The 16,433-nt window shown below is 35.8% G+C and overlaps 1 protein-coding gene and 1 non-coding gene across 2 annotated transcripts in view; one reads left to right on the top strand and one right to left on the bottom strand.

The window, feature by feature from the left end:
- The window catches only part of SPTA1 (spectrin alpha, erythrocytic 1), a 67,422-nt gene that overhangs the window by 6,801 nt on the left and 44,188 nt on the right, over nucleotides 1-16,433 (bottom strand). Inside the window, exons 38-44 of the mRNA XM_069479211.1 lie at nucleotides 15,910-16,031; nucleotides 14,915-15,047; nucleotides 7,071-7,169; nucleotides 6,217-6,379; nucleotides 5,546-5,622; nucleotides 2,541-2,750; nucleotides 296-589 (exon numbers count right to left, since the gene is read on the bottom strand). Coding sequence (XP_069335312.1) covers nucleotides 296-589; nucleotides 2,541-2,750; nucleotides 5,546-5,622; nucleotides 6,217-6,379; nucleotides 7,071-7,169; nucleotides 14,915-15,047; nucleotides 15,910-16,031 — 1,098 coding nt within the window. The remainder of the gene's footprint in view (nucleotides 1-295; nucleotides 590-2,540; nucleotides 2,751-5,545; nucleotides 5,623-6,216; nucleotides 6,380-7,070; nucleotides 7,170-14,914; nucleotides 15,048-15,909; nucleotides 16,032-16,433) is intronic.
- Nucleotides 1,521-1,622, top strand: LOC138391114 (U6 spliceosomal RNA). The gene has a single exon (XR_011234735.1). It is a non-coding gene; the product is annotated as a U6 spliceosomal RNA (small nuclear RNA).

Genomic DNA, 16,433 nt, shown 5'->3' with positions numbered 1-16,433 from the left:
CAAGCCTCATGAACTTTTCATAACTCATCACCAGAACCACCTCTTAGAGCTTCTGTTTGCTACTCTAAATAATTATTCAACACCCAGAAGCATGAGACTGCTCAAACTGTGGAGCACAGGGTATACCTATTATAAACATATTTCCCAATATTTTTAGGTGATCTTAGCTCATGACTGCTGACCCAGTATAATTAACAGTGATTCTTTTTTTCTCAAAAGTCTCCCAACGTAGATAATAAATTAAGTGGTCATGCTTACTGCAGCCAAAGGAAGTTTCTGCTGTGTCCTAAGTTACCTTAATGAGATCAGATAGATGCTTCCAGAACCTTTCCAGCACTTCTGTTAACCAGGTGTAAGGGCTAGAGGGCACATTTAAGGCCTTAATCTGCTGGTCTAGCTCCAATAAATAGTTGAAGTCTGCTTGAGCCCCATCCAAGGAGGCCAAAAAATCCTTGTGGTCCTTCTGTAGCTGCCGAATCTCATTCAGGTTGACACAGTGTACAGGTTCTGACAAGTCCTCTTCGGCATTCTCACACCAGTTATTGAAAGCTGAGGCTTTGTGTGCAAATTCCATGAATAGCTGCTCGGCCTGCAGAGAAAATAAAAGGACGGCTCTGTCTTTCCCAATAAAGTCTCTCAGCAAAAGAGAAGATTAAGAATAAAAATAATACTGTCTTCAAATATTTGCAGGGCCAACAATGTAAAGGGCAAGACTAATGCCAATGGGGACCATGTGATCAGATGAACAGACATGCGAGTTAGAGGTACAAGCCCTGGTCCTGGCATTTTCTCACTGTGTGAAATTGGTCAAGTCCCATTGTTTACAAATGAGGAGGTTGAATGATTTCCAACATTATTTCAGCTCTCAGATTCTAAGAGTGGCAAGGGAAGTTTTCAATTATATGATTGCTTATTCTAAAGTCTGTGCTCCAATTCTACCTGATGCATAGTAAAGATGCAAAAATAGATGTTGAATGAATGAATGGAAAAATGATTGAATAAACAAACCAGGAAAATCTGTTCTATCCTTTTATCCACTTCCTCTTTTTATCCTCTGAGCTTCTGAAGACCACACCCAGATGACCTCTCTTTGACTACCCTAAATCATTGTCCTGTCTTTTTTCTAAATCTGGTTCAGGTGCCATCTCATGCCTGAAGCTTTTGAACCACTGCTTAAACCCATTTCCTACCCTCTAACCTACATCCTGAGCAAGAATCTATGTATTTTTGCATTACTGTCTGAAGTTATCCACATGCTCTGAATAAACACTAAACTGTCTATATTACTGAATGAAAAAAAAATAGCATGAACTTGTTCCAAACAGCAGGTGATCAAAAATAGTTTTAAACTTAAAATGCATCCCAGATTTTGGGACAGCAGATTGTACTTCTGAAGGGATTTGTCTTGAGCAAATATGAAAATGAGTTTTCGTCCTCAAACAAGGGTGCTAAAGAGAAGAAAATTGGTCCAAATGGAGGGAGGTTACAAAGGTATTACACTATTACATCTTACCCTGTACTCATTTCAGCAATCTATATGCTAAGACAGAACAATGCAGAGAAAATTAACATGGCTCCTACACAGGAAGGACACAAAAACTTATAAAGTACTTCATATTATTTTCATAATGCTATGGATTGAGCAAAAATTTTACAAACATTTTATAATTAGAAAACAAAATAACAAAACCTTTTACAGTTCAAAAATCAAGCAAAACCGAAGAAGAATATAAAGTAGCTTCCCATGTTGAATGCATATATATGTGTAAAGCTGCTCATTTAGTTGATTTAGTTATTCATTTAAGATTTATTTCTGTAGGTCCTATATTTTTCAAAAGAGTATAGATTAACTAAGAATCCAGACCAATTTTTACTTGTGTGGTTGTTTCCTAGTTTCCCTTACTCTCTGCCTTAACTTGTTGCCAGGCTGGGAAGAATATTTTATTCACTTATATCTATAATGGAACTTAGTGGTTTACACTGCATTTTTAGATCCATTGCCTCTTTTAATAGTAATATCACAGAAAGACAGGAACAGGATGGTAATATTACCCTACTTCCTACATGTGGCAATCAAGGCTCAGAGATAGGTTACGTGGCATACACAGGGTCTCCCACCTAGAAAAGGGTGATACAAGTTGAAAACATGCTTCATGACTGTTTGTCCGGTGCTTTGTTTATTTGAGTTAGAAAAAAGCTCAAGGACAACCTTGCCTGCCAGCCAGTTTTAATTCTATCTTATACGAAGACCTTCCACCCTTTTGTCTCACCTACTTTTTCCACTATATTTGTCTGGCTTTCATCTCAAGTCAACTGTATAACTGATAAATGAATCTGAAAAAAAAAATCTTCCTATTAACCTAAAAAAGAAAACAAATTACTTCTCGCTCAGTAAGAAAGTCTTTCTGACCCCTTTCAATGCACTAAAATGTCTGTAGATTAATCTAATGGGGTTTCCAGTATCTATTACTGAATTCCATGGCTAATAGACAGATAATAGAGGCCCGATCATGCCTCATCAATTTTTCTTTTTCTTTTACTTTTTGCAGAGGCAGCTGTTTATCCAGTAATTTCTGTCTGTGGGCTGCAGAGGCTTCTAGCAACTGCCCCCAGCGCTTCATCAGGGCAGCGTAGCGCTCCTCGATGGCTTTGGTCTGGCTGTGCTGAGCCGCCACCAGCTGGTCCTTCAGGTCCGTGATCTCAGAAAGCCTCTCCTTCTGGAAGCTATGCAGACTGGCATCCAGTGTGTCCTGAAAAAAACCAGCAGAGAGGCTGTGAACAGGAAAACAGTGTTGTTTCCAAGGGGCCATTTACACCTGAGTTCTGCCAGATTTTTATCATAAGCATGACAAAGGCCAAGCAAGAGTTAGGATGATGACCAGGAAAAACAAAATATAATTTAAAGACTTAAGTGAACATTTGGGGATGGAATTATAGTTAAGTGCCAGTGTATGTATATTTTTATAATTAGATTTTAGGCTAGGTACAAAATCAATATGAAGGGAATATTGGAACATAATGTGTTTTCCAAATTTTCTCAAACAAAATTAAATCTTCCTACAGTATACATCATTTTCAAGACTCTATTACAACGGTTTTTCTACACTCTGTGTTCTAATTAGTAGCAGGACACTACTGGAGACTTTGGAAGTACACAGACTAACAAGAGACCTCCTACAGGTGCCAGTTACACAAGTGAATTTTTTGCAGAAATATAAATACCAACATCACAACATTTGGGAAGTTCCACTTCCAGCTTTAACAGAGTGGCTTGTATTTGACCAATTCTCTCTTTGAGAAGAACTTTAACAGCTGGATAAAAGTACAAAGAATCAGCTCTTCGAAAAGAATCAGAATTCAGCCCAGGTAGCTGCCGCTTGAAGGATCAAAATTCCAGAGAGAAGGGGACAACATTGAGGTAAAAGCAATATTCTCTCTATTTTTCCCTTTGAAGTATAAACTGCACTGGGGGAGGGGGGTGCTGAGAATAAAATGCTGCTCAGAGCTTTTGACAATGTCATGGAGCTAAAGAGACAAAAAGTGGCATTCCAGGGAACCGAGGCAGCCAGGATTTCAGTGGCCATCAAGAGAGAGCTGCAGAAAAGCAGACTCACTGTCCTGCTGTCTTTTCCCCTCAAGGAATTTAAGTTTCCGAAACTATAGAGGACAAAAGTCCTACAAGCCAAGCAGGAACAGTAGCTAAGAATTTAAAATGCCAACTAGAATTTTCAGTAGTGTCACAGTGCCAACTTCAGGGCCCGTCAAGTAGGAATAGGAACAACCCTGGTCAAAGGGCGTTAGCTGAAACCTCTGAAAGTCTCTAGGAACACACTGAAAAAAACAAGTTCTAAGAAAAATTGAAACTAGGTCTTGAATCATTTAAATCCCTGACCAAAATACAGGGGATTAGACAGTGGGGGAGGGGGTAGTTAAATTATAGCTTTAAACCAAAATTTATGAATTAATTACTTCAAATGTAAATAAACTCACTTTTTCAATAAAAAATTATCAGATTGGATAAATAAATACCCAACTATATGATGTTCACAAAAGACACATCTAAAATGTAAAGAGATAATTTTTTTAAACAAAACCTAAAGGATAGAAATAGATATATACTGCAAACACTAAAAGAAAAGAAAGAAAGTTGGTGTAGTATACTGATATCTGAAAAAGAATTTAAGTCAAGAAGTGTTATTAGAGAGAAAGAGGAATATTTCATAGTTAAAAGTATCAATTCATCAATATGATTTCACAATTCTCAATATCAGCACAACTTTTTGCCAAGCCTCAAAATATATAAAAATAACAAGGTATTTAAACAACATGATTAATAACCAAAATGTGGTTAATAACATAAATCACTATAAAATAAAATACACATTCTTTTCAAATGTGCTTATAATATACAGCAAAACAGGACATTTGCTGGATATAAATCAAGCTTCTGAAAAAATATAGAGTATCTTTTAAGAGGGCTGGGAATCTAGGAGGGGCATTTGTGGCCCCATTGGAGTACAGAACATTTGTTTCTTTCCACAGCATTTCTAGAACACCTTGAGTCGTGAACACACAAATTGCCTAGGTCTCTATGTGTCTCATGACTGAAGCCAAGCAACACAGCTGCCTATCCCAGAATCCAGGAGGAGAGATTCTTTCAATGGATGCCTAATGAGCTAAAGGCAGATGGAGAAAGAGCAGAACCTGCCTCTTTCCTACATACCCAAGTAAAAATTAATGTCTCTGCTGTTGAATTGAAGTGTCATGAATGCCTCACTGTCCCTGGAAAGTTATTGAACATATTCCTCACTAAATTTTTGTGAGGGTTAAATGTGAAAACATATAAAAAGTTCTTATCACAGTACTTGTATGAGTTAGGTGCTCAATAAATAAATATCCTTCCTGGAAAAAAATATAGAATATGTTTTTAAAATACAGTGGAATTCAACTAGATATAAATTTCAGAAAGATAATGAGAAAATTCCCAAATGTTTGGACATTAAACAATATACTACCAAATAATCAATAGGTCAAAGAATAAGTCAAATTAGAAACTACAGAAACTAAATGATAACAAAAAAATAACATAAAATTTGTGAGATTCAGCTAAAGCTTAGAGGTAAATTTTTATACTTAAAATCAATATGTTAAAAAAGAATGACTAATATTTGATAATCTAATTATCCATCTCAAATTTTTAGAAACCCATCAAATTAATCCCAAAGAAAGTAAAAGAAAATGATTAATATATAAAAATATATTAATGGAATAGAATACACATGAAAACAGAGAAAATAAAAAAGCGAAACATTGGTTCTCTAACAAAATGCTGCGCACTTAGCAGCAAGACTAATGAGAGAGAGAGAGAAAGAAGGAAAGAAAAGCAAATTGTCAATATTAGGAAAGAAAAAGGGAACGACATTATAGATGCTACAGATAATAAAATACCCAAATTTAGAAATGAATATTCCTGGAGGACTGAGCTTCTGTGAGATCTGGGTCTTGGGCTTCCCTGACAACTCCCCACACAGCAGCCTGCTCTCACCTGCTTTGCCAGGAAAGGGAGGAAGGCAGTGAGGTCTGCACCATTGCCATTGTTCTTCAGGCTTGCTTCCTTCTCAGCTAAAGAGAAAAAAAAAAAAAAAAGATAATTACTAAGAAGAGAAAGAGAGTTGGTCTTGCATAAGCCCTGATAAGGATAAAAAGAATATTGACAATAGACACCAAGAGAGCTTCCTGACTCTCAAAGTAGGTGGTTCATTGGATTATGAAAGCACCAGGTACCAATGGATTGTTTTTCTAGAGTAAGGCAGGATAAAACGGACTGAAACAGAGCTAGGGCCAAGAGAACTTCTGAATGTTTCACAAAAAACAGGAAAATTGAAGATTAGACATAAATTGTAAGTAAATTGAACATTTTAGTTTATTTCCTAGAATGTTTTGCCATGGCCCCACCTTTCTGAATATCACACATGAAAATCACCAATTCCCAAAAAAATGTTTTCTCTGGAATTATGGTACCTAGTTATGCATCAGCATGCTTATTTGTGTGTGTGTATGCATATGTGAGTGCAGTTGTGCCCAGAAAGGATAGGAGTGGGTAGTAAAGGGAGCACCTCTTTCCAAGCGGTAAGAGAAAAGGTACCAGGCGATTTATTAGGTACAAAAGGCGATTTATTAGGATTTCTCAAACCCAAGGGACCCTGGCCATCATACCTATCCAGGCCTCTACCATATCAGCCTTCCAGTTAAACTGCTGAAAAGCGTAATCATCTTCTAATTGCAGCTTCCAAGCAGCTATTGCCTTGGCCAGAGAAGGTGTCTTTTCATTCAGAGCCTCTATCTTTGCAGAAATCTTTTCTTTGTTCTGACTTTCTTCCTGCAGTACCAAAGTTGAAGGGGAAGAAGAGAGACATATACTACTAATGAGTGTCCAGGGCTAAAAGTGTGAATTCTTTAGTACCATTTAAAAGCTCTCATCTATCTCATTCCAAACATATAACTACTCTCCTCTAGGTCTAGTATAATTATTTTATTATTCATTCATGTGAAAGTTTATTTCCACTCTTACATTTGGATGATCTTCTTATGTTTTCCTGCATAAGCATGGCTTTCTTAGTTGGTGTAAGCTTTTAGAAAGCACAGAAACACCTCTGTTTAGGGGGGTCTTCATATAGCACTTAGATAAATGAGGCTTTTTAAAAACAACATTTAAACAATATAATTATTTTCAAATTACAAAGAGGTTTCACTGTGGTCCTCCTCCTTACATGCTTAGAAAGTAATTTCTTCAGATTGTATTACTCTATAGCCAAAGCCAGTGATAAGGCCTTTGTAAACAGCATGTTCTGCTCAGGACAGCAAAAATGTTAACAAAGGATTTAAGGAAAGCTGAAAGGTGTATGAGTAAGAATGTAAAAAAAGAACTTCCAGAAAAGAGCAATTGAGAAGATTATTTTCTAAAAACAACAAAAGGCAGCTTAGAAGAGATTATTAAGTTCTAAATATGATTTTTGCACTGATAATGATTCTATATTTGGGCCAATTCTGGAATCCTTGGACGAGCTCACCTTACTTAGGATGTCTTCTCCTTGTGCACGCACATTTTGCACTCGGGTCTCGTGGACAGCAAAGTCGTTATCCAAAGCTTCATGCTTCTTCAGCAAATTCTGCATAAATGAGTCAGTGAGAATCAGAACATCCAAGACTGGGAAATCTATCTCAACTGACATTCGAGTGCTAATCTAATCACCAGGATCGAGTCAGTTAAATTGATAGATTAAGTGTCCACTTCCCCTGCAACAACTCTACAAAATTCCTTTCCCCAAACTCTTCACTTGTCAAAGATGACAATCTTACTGGAAGAAATAGTCAAAGGGATCAAGCAATACTGTTTCTAACTTATTATATGATCTTAAGCTTTTTCAGTTTTGAAATGAGGGCATTGATCAAGGTGATATATAAAGATGTCCCCTTATTGAGATTTATATAATTCTATAAAGCATTATATCTAGGAAAAAAGTATTAAGTATCAAGAACATCCTAAACTAAGAAATGGACCTAAATAAGGGGTAATGAGAACACAGAACTGTTTTTGAATATCACTCCAAATCTTCTCTGTTTCTGACTGCTCTCTGGAAACATGATGTCTGTGCAGCTGGCAGAATGCAAGAGAAGTGAGGATGAAGCACATGTCTATATCGTCCTCATCACTATGACCACCCACCACTCCACTGCTCCCACTGCTGCCTTAGCCTCTCTCTTGTCATAAAGATGCCCCATCAATTTTTTTTCCTACACAACATAGTGACCCAGGCTAAAGAAGAAACAAAATTCATATGACTATTATACCTTTTCAAAATTACCATTTGAAAATAAAATAATTTTCAATCCAGGGTGGTCTGAGGCATTAAAATAAGATGGTTATTCATTTTAAAACAAGATGGGCCATGTTACATTTTATGGATGTATTATATTTCATCTTTTTGCAGAAACTGTAAATAGAGATTAGAAAGCTAATCTACTTCATAAGATTGGATGCCTGAATTAACCATGTTTTTTATGTATGTATACTGCATTAAATATGGTCCCTTTAATATCTTTACCTTCTGTTTCCAAATAATAAACTCAGAAATGAAAGAAGAGACATTAGAACTGATGCCACAGAAATAAAAAAGGGTCATAAGAAACTACTATGAATAATTATATGCCAAAAAACTGACTAATCTAGAAGAAATGGATAAATTCCTAAAATGTACAACATATCAATACTAAATCATGAAGAAATAGAAAGTCTGAACATACTTATAACTAGTATGGAGATTGAATCAGAAATTAAAAACTTCTCAACAAATGAAAGCCCAAGATCAGGTAGCTTCATTGGAGAATTCAAACAAATATTTAAAGAAAGGCCAATCCTTCTTAAACTTTTTCAAAAAACTGAAGAAGAGGAAACATTTCTAAATACGTTTTAGAAGACCAGCATTACCCTGATACCAAAGACACTACAAAAAAGAAAAATATACACAAATATTCTTTATGAATATAGATGCAAAAAAACCTAAATAAAATACTAGCAACTGAATCCTACAGCACATTAAAAGGATCATATATGATGAGCAAGTGAGATTTATCCCTGGAATGCAAGGATGGCTCAACATATGCAAAGGAAAAAGTTAAAAAAATACATCATCATCTCAATAGATGCAGAAAAAGCATTTGACAAAATTCAGCACAATTTCATGATAACAACTCTGCCCACAGCTAACATTATACTCTATGTTGAAAAACTGAAAGGTTTTCCTTTAAGATCAGGAACAAAGCAAAGAAGCCAATTCTCCCAACATAGCATTGGAAATCCTAGCCAAAGCAACTAGGCAAGAAAAAGAAATAAAATTCACCAGAATCAGAAAGGAAGAAGTAAAATTGTCTCTGTTGCAAATGACATGATCTTTTATAGAAAATCCTAGAGACTCCATACAAAATCATTAGAACTAATAAACCAATCAACAACATTACAGGATAAAAATCAACACATAAAAATGAGTTGCATTTCTATATACTAAAAATAAACTATCTGAAAAAGAAGTTAAGAAAACAATTTCTTTTTAAAATAAAATCAAAAAGAATAAAATACTTAAAAATAAATTTAACCAAGGAGGTGGAAAACTTATACACTGAAATCTATATAACATTGATGAAAGAAATTAAAGACACAAATTAAAAGACATTCTGTGTTTATGGATTAGAACATTTAATATTGTTAAAGTATTTAACATGCTACCCAAAGTGATTTATGGATTCAATACAATCCTTACCAAAAAAAACTTTGATGGCATTTTTTAAGAAATAGAAAAATCAATTCTAAAATTTATATGGAAACAGAAAAGACCAGGAATAGCCAAATCAATCTTGACAAGGAAGAACAAACCTGGAGGGATCACATTTCCTTATTTTAAAATATATTACAAAGCTACAGTAATCAAAATACTATGATATTGTCATAAAGACGTAGAATGACCAATGGAAAAAAATGGAGAACCCAGAAATAAATCCACATATAGATGGTCGACTGATCTTTGACAAAGTTGTCAATAATACCCAATAAAGAAAGGACAGTCTCTGTAACAAATGGTGTTGATAAAACTGGACCACCACTTGCAAAAGAATGAAATTGGACCTTTGTTTTATGCCATACCCTCAAATCAGCTCAAAATTGACTAAAGACTTAAATGTAAGACCTGAAGCTGTGAAACTCCTGAAAGAAAACATAGAAAGTTTTATGCCATTGGTCTTCACAATGATTGTGTGGATATGACACTGAAAGTATAGCCAACCAAAACAAAAATAAACAAATGGGACTACATAAAACTAAAAAGCTCTGCACAGCAAAGAAAATAATCAACAGAGTGAAAAGGCAATATACAGAATGAGTTAATTCTTGCAAGGAATTTAATAAGAGGTTAGTGTCCAAAATATATAAGGAACTACTATAACTCAGTACTAAAATAAAATAATAAAAATTAATAGCTTAATAAAAAATGGGCTAAGGAATTAAATTAGAAATTTCTCCAAAGAAGATATATAAAGTTCCCAAAGGTACATAAAAATGCTCAACATCACAAATCATTAGGAAAATGCAAATTAAACCACATTGAGATATCACATCACACCTGTCAGGATGGCTATGAACAAAAAATAAAATGCAACAACTATTATCAAGGATGTGGAGATATTGGAACCTTTGCATTAATTGGTTGAAGTGCAAAATGGTGCAGCCCTTATAGGAAACAGCATGAACATTCTTCAAAAAATTGAAAATAGAGTTATCATATGATGCAGCAATCCTTTCCTAGATATTTATCCTAAAAGCATTGAAATCAAGATCTTGACAAGATAGTAGCACTCTTATGTTCACTGCAGTACTGTTCACAATAAACAAAATGTGGTAACAGCCTAAATGTCCATTGACAAATGAATGGATAAAGAAAATGTGGTGTATACTTACAATGTAATACTGTCTAGCCTTAAAAAAGAAGACAGTTCTTCAATATGTGACAACATGGATGGATCTTGAGGACATTATGCTAAGTGAAATAAGCCAGTTATAGAAAGAAATACAGCATGATTCCACTTATATTAGTCAAATTCATAGAATCAAAGAATGAAATGGTGGTTACCAGGGGCTGAGGAGAGGGAAAAATGAGGTGTTATGAATCATCAGGCATAAATATAAGTCAAACAGGATGAATAGGCTCTAGAGATCTGCTGTACAACAGTGTACCTATAGTCAACAATAATGTGAAGTACACTTAAAAATTTATTAAGAGGATAGATCTCATATTAAGTGTTATTATCACAGTAAAACAAAACCAACAAACACACAAACTGTCCAATTAGAATATGAATAAAGGACACAAATAGAAATTTCACTTAATAAAATATACAAACATCAAATAAACACATGAAAAGATGTATAAAGCATCATTAGCCATTAAAATATGCACATTAAAACTACAATGGGCTATCTGTACACACTCATTAGCACAGCTAAAATAAAAATAGTGACAACACCAAATGCTAGGAAGGATATGGAGAAACTACATCACTCATGTATTGCTAGTGGGAGCATAAAATGACATAGCCCATACAAACTAGAAAACAGTATGATTTTGTATAAAACTAAACAGGCAGTCACCATATGGTCCAGTGACTGGACTCCTGAACATTTATCTGAGAAATGAAGACTTATGTTGCATAAAAATATGTACATGAATATGTACAGTAGCTTTTTCATAACAGCCAAAAAGTAGAAAAAGTTCAGATGCATTTCAACATGTGAATGGTAAACTGTGTTATACTCACACAATAATGCTACTTAGCAGTAAAAAAAAAAAAAAAAAAAGAACTATTGTCAAACACAGCAACCTCAATTAATCATGAGAGTATTACTCTGAGGGAAAAATCCAGTTTTCAAAAGTCACATACTGTATGATTTAATTTATATAACATCCTTGAAATGACAAAATCATAGAACTATAGAACACATTAGGGATTGCCAGGGGTCAAAAACAGGATGGGGACAGGAGGGAAGTGGGTGTGGATATAAACCAGCAACACGAGGGATGTTTGTGGTGATGGCAATGTTCTGAATTCTCACTGAATCATGACAATTTCAATATCCTCGTTATGATGTTGTATTATTTTTATTGATATGTCCATTGGAGGAAACTTGGTAAAGGATATATGGGATCTCTCTTTATTATTTGTTACAACTACACCATGAGTGTGCAATTCTTCAAATAAAAAGTTTAATTAATAAAAGCCCTTGAGGCTATTTTATTTGATATAAGGTGTTAAAATGCTTGAACACGTGCACTGGTGTGCACATACATGTTCTAAAAGACATTTACAAATAAATGAAGTTGATAATTTGAATTATATGCTGTACAGGTTTTAAGATTTCTTTTGCAAGTCTAAACCTTACCTTATTTCATTACATAAAGAAAATTAATCTCCACAAAGAGTTCTTGGTAAATTCCAAATTTTTGAGGTTACTAAGCACAGTTCCCAAGGTCATAAGAACATTATTGTTTTGTAACAACTCTCTCAAAAGCTGTCAAAGTCTATATTAACTCAAAATCACACTGAGGAGTTTTTCATTTCTTTATTGGAAAACCCAATCCTGCATTTAAAAGAGTATCTCTAAAAGTCCAAAAACAATAGATGCTGGCATGGATGCGGAGAGAAAGGTGGGACTGCAAATTAGTACAACCTTTATGGAAAACAGTATGGAAATACATAAAAGAACTAAAAGTAGACCTACTATTTGATCTACTCAATCCCACTATTGAGTATTTATCCAAAAGAAAAGAAGTTATTTTATCAAAAAGACACCTGCACTCAAATGTTTATCTCAGCACAATTCACAATTGGAAAGATGTGGAATCAAGTCAAGTGTCCATCAATTCATGAATGGATTAACAAAATGTGGTATATGTATATCACAGAATGCTACTCAGCAAAGAAGAAGGATGACTTAATGCCTTTTGCACCAATGTGGATAGAACTAGAGACCATTGTCCTAAGTGAAGTATATAAAGAATGGAAAACAAACACCACCTGTACTTACTATTAAATTGGAACTAACCGATGAGTACACATGTGCATGTGGGGAGAAAGGGATGGGCAAAAACCTACCTAATGGGTACAATGAACACTAACTGGGACACAGACACACTTATAACCATGACTCAAGCATTATAAAAGCAATCCATGTAACCAAAATATTTGTACCCCCTAATACTTTGAAATAAAAAAGGGTGTCTGTAAACTGTGGAACTATTCTGTCTTGTAGACTCTTCTACTAAAATTATATTTTGTAGAAACTGCAACCAATGTTTAGACATAGAAGATTTTTTTTCCAAATCACTGAAACATCAGGATTCAAGGGAATCCTTAGAAAATCTGTAACCTGTAACATATAACCTATAAGAAAAGACCTTTAACCATGATGTCTTTGACTCATAGACAGATCACAGATCATGGTATTAAGATTTGACAACATTGTTAAAATGTCCATACTACCTAAAGTGATCTACAGAATTTAGCAATCCCTACCAAAGTACCATTATAAAAGTCTTTACTGATCTAGAAAAAATAATTCCACACTTTGTATGGAACCAGAGAAGACCTCATATAGCCAAAGCAATCTTAAGAAAAAAAGAACAAACTAGGAGGTATCAGTCTAGCAGACTTCAAGCTGTACTACAGGGCTACAGCAACTAAAACAGTATGGTACTGGCACAAGAACAGAGGTATAGACGTTTGGAACAGGACTGAGAATCCAGAGATGAAACCATCCGCATATGGTAATCTAATCTTTGACAAAGCAGACAAAAATATATAATGGGGAAAAGAATCTCTTTTCAACAAATGGTGCTGGGAAAACTGGATAACTACATGCAGAAGATTGAAACTGGATCCCTAACTCTCACCTCTTACAAAAATCAATTCATGACAGGTAACAGACTTAAACCTAATGCATGAAACTTTAAGAATCCTAGAAGAAAATGTAGGGAAGACCCTTTCAGACGTCAGCCTAGGTAAAGAATTTTTGCAAAGACCCCCAAAGCAATCACAGCAGCTACAAAAATAAATAAATGGCACCTGATCAAAGCAAAAAGCTTTTGTACAGCCAAGGAAACTATCATTAGAGCAAACAGACAGCCTACAGAATGGGAGAAAATATTTGCTCTCTACACATCCGATAAAGGGCTGATAACAAGAATCTATGTAGAACTCAAAAAAAAAAAATCAACAAGAAAAAAATCAAAGAACACCATCAATAAATGGACAAAAGATATGAACAGAAACTTTTCAAAAGAAGACAGAATAATGGTCAGCAAACATATTAAAAAAATGCTCAACATCTCTAATCATTAGGTAAATACAAATCAAAACCACAATGAGATATCACCTAACTCTAGTGAGATCGGCCTTTATCAAAAAATCCCCAAACAACAAATGCTGGTGAGAATTTGGAGAAATAAGAGCAATCTTACACTGCTGGTGGGACAGCAAATTAGTGCAACCTCTGTGGAAAAGAATTTGGAGATACCTCAAAGAGCTAAAGATTGAAATACCATTTGATTCAGCAATAGCACTATTAGGCATCAACCCAAAAGAACAAAAGACATTCTATAATAAAGACATCTGCACCCGAATGTTTATGGCAGCACAATTCATTATTGCAAGGATATGAAAACAACCCAAGTGCCCATCAATCCATGAGTGGCTTAATAAAATTTGGTATATGTATAAAATGGAATATTACTCAATTATAAGAAATGACAGTGATCTAGCACCTCTTATATTTTCCTGGCTAGAGCTTGAGCCCATCCTCCAAAGTGAGGTATCACAAGAATGCAAGAATAGGCACCACAATTACTCGCCATCAAATTGGCACTCACTGATCAACACTATGGTGCTCACATGGTAGTAATATTCTTCAGGGATTGGGGGTTGGGGGTGGGTAAACTCACAACTAATGGACGGGGTGAGCATTGCAGCGGGCAAAGGCACATCTCAAATCATGGTTTGGGTGTGACAAAGTCATAATGTAACCAAAAATGTTTGTATCCCCATGATATCCTCAAATAAAAAAAAATAATAATAAAATAAAAAAGATTTGAGTCCTGCATTCACAGCTGATTGGTTCCATGACTGTGGACAAATTACTTACATCTTTGGACCTTAAGTTTTCATGTTTAAAACTGTCAGAATTATCCATATCTCCCTCATCTCCTTTTTCCACCAGGATAAAGGTTCTAATTTTACAGGTGGAAACACTGACTACTTAAGGAAAGATCCACATTAAAGCGAATAAAACTGATCCATTCTTCCTGTTCCTTACCTGAGTAGCAGCCAATGTGTCTCCAGATTCCCCTCGGGCAACCATAGCTTCCTTTTCACTGATCCAAGCTTCCTCTTCCTCAGCATTCCCTATGAATTGCAAGTATTCTAGGGACTCTTCCAACTGAAGCCCTCTATAATAGGGTGGTAAGCCCCAAAAAGGAAAAGAAGGAATGGGTAAGCAGTGGGAGTATAGTAGAGTGGCACAATCTGATCCAAGCAGACCTGCTTATTCTCACAAGGCAACCACAATTGAACTGGGCTTGAGCACAACCTACTAGTCAGCAGTGCATATCTCCTTTGACGTGGAGGACACACCTGCCCTGGAAGTTCATTTTATGTCATCATCTACTCTCTAGGAAACTTTACTGGAGGAAGATAACCCCGACCAAACAAAAGGAAACGAGATTTCAGAGCTGGAGTATATCATCAGCAAAGCAATGTCTCTTTTTACTTTGAGTGCTGCTTTCTTTCTTGTAAGATGAAGGAATCATGAAAGAGTCATAAGATCCCTTTGATTTCCCAGGAAGAAATGTCTTCCTACTGGCAAAAGGCATGGAATTACAGACAGAAATTGTTACATTTGGCCATAGGGTTATGTGGTTCATATTTGCTATATGACTGTGAGGGAGAAAAATACTCCTTCCTTCTTCCATTAATAAGGGTGCACATAATATTAAAACTGGGGAGAGAAAGCAAAACAGATATGTGGCTAATAGTCTGGCATGGAGGATAACATGCATAGAAAAACAGAAATAAGAGACAGCTGCATTAAGTGCAAGAGGAAGGGTATATTCAGAACAGAGGGAATAATCACTCTGCTTAGGGTGAATGGGGGAAAGACTCATAGAAGACTTGCCATTTGAGCAGGGACTTCAGAGATAGATAGGTAGTTGGGGAGAACAGTCAATGCTGAGCAGGCATGTAAGATGCTCCTAACACCAGCCTAACACCTGGAATCCAGCAAGAGAATTGGGCCTTCTAGTCTCCACTCACCGAGCCTTGGTCAACTCTTTGAGCTTTTCCCAGTGTTGAACAAGCTGAGCCAGTCGCTCCTGGATCTCCTCTTGTTCCACAGCAGCCTTGTCTCCCAGCCTCTCTGCCATATCCAGCACATTCTGAAAAACACATGGTGTCCACACCACATCACCCCACAGTCTCTCCCCATTTAGCCATAGTCCCCTGGCAAAGCATCTAGCTTTTCCTACCCTTCAGATGGTTTATAAACTCCTTGGGATTTAGGATGGTCTTGAAAATCCTGGGAGAATGAAGAAATCTGCAGCAAGATCTACCTTGCTAAACTTTCTCAAATATTGATCTTTTGGCAAATATCTCAGTTCTTGTGCTAGGCTACTCTCCATGATCTGCTTTATGGATTATTCATGGTCACAGAGTGATCCTGCTGCCAAATTAGAGCTAGGGTTGTGTTCTTCCCATATGGCTCGAGTACGGCTTTGCCAGATGTCCCATCCTGTATCCCAATTATCAACAACTGCCCAAGGGTGTTAGAAGTGCTCCTT

The sequence above is a fragment of the Eulemur rufifrons genome, chromosome 8 (assembly GCF_041146395.1).
Source record: "Eulemur rufifrons isolate Redbay chromosome 8, OSU_ERuf_1, whole genome shotgun sequence".
NCBI lineage: Eukaryota > Metazoa > Chordata > Mammalia > Primates > Lemuridae > Eulemur > Eulemur rufifrons.
Note: the sequence above shows the minus strand (reverse complement) of the source record. Positions and strands in the feature narration are given on the sequence as shown.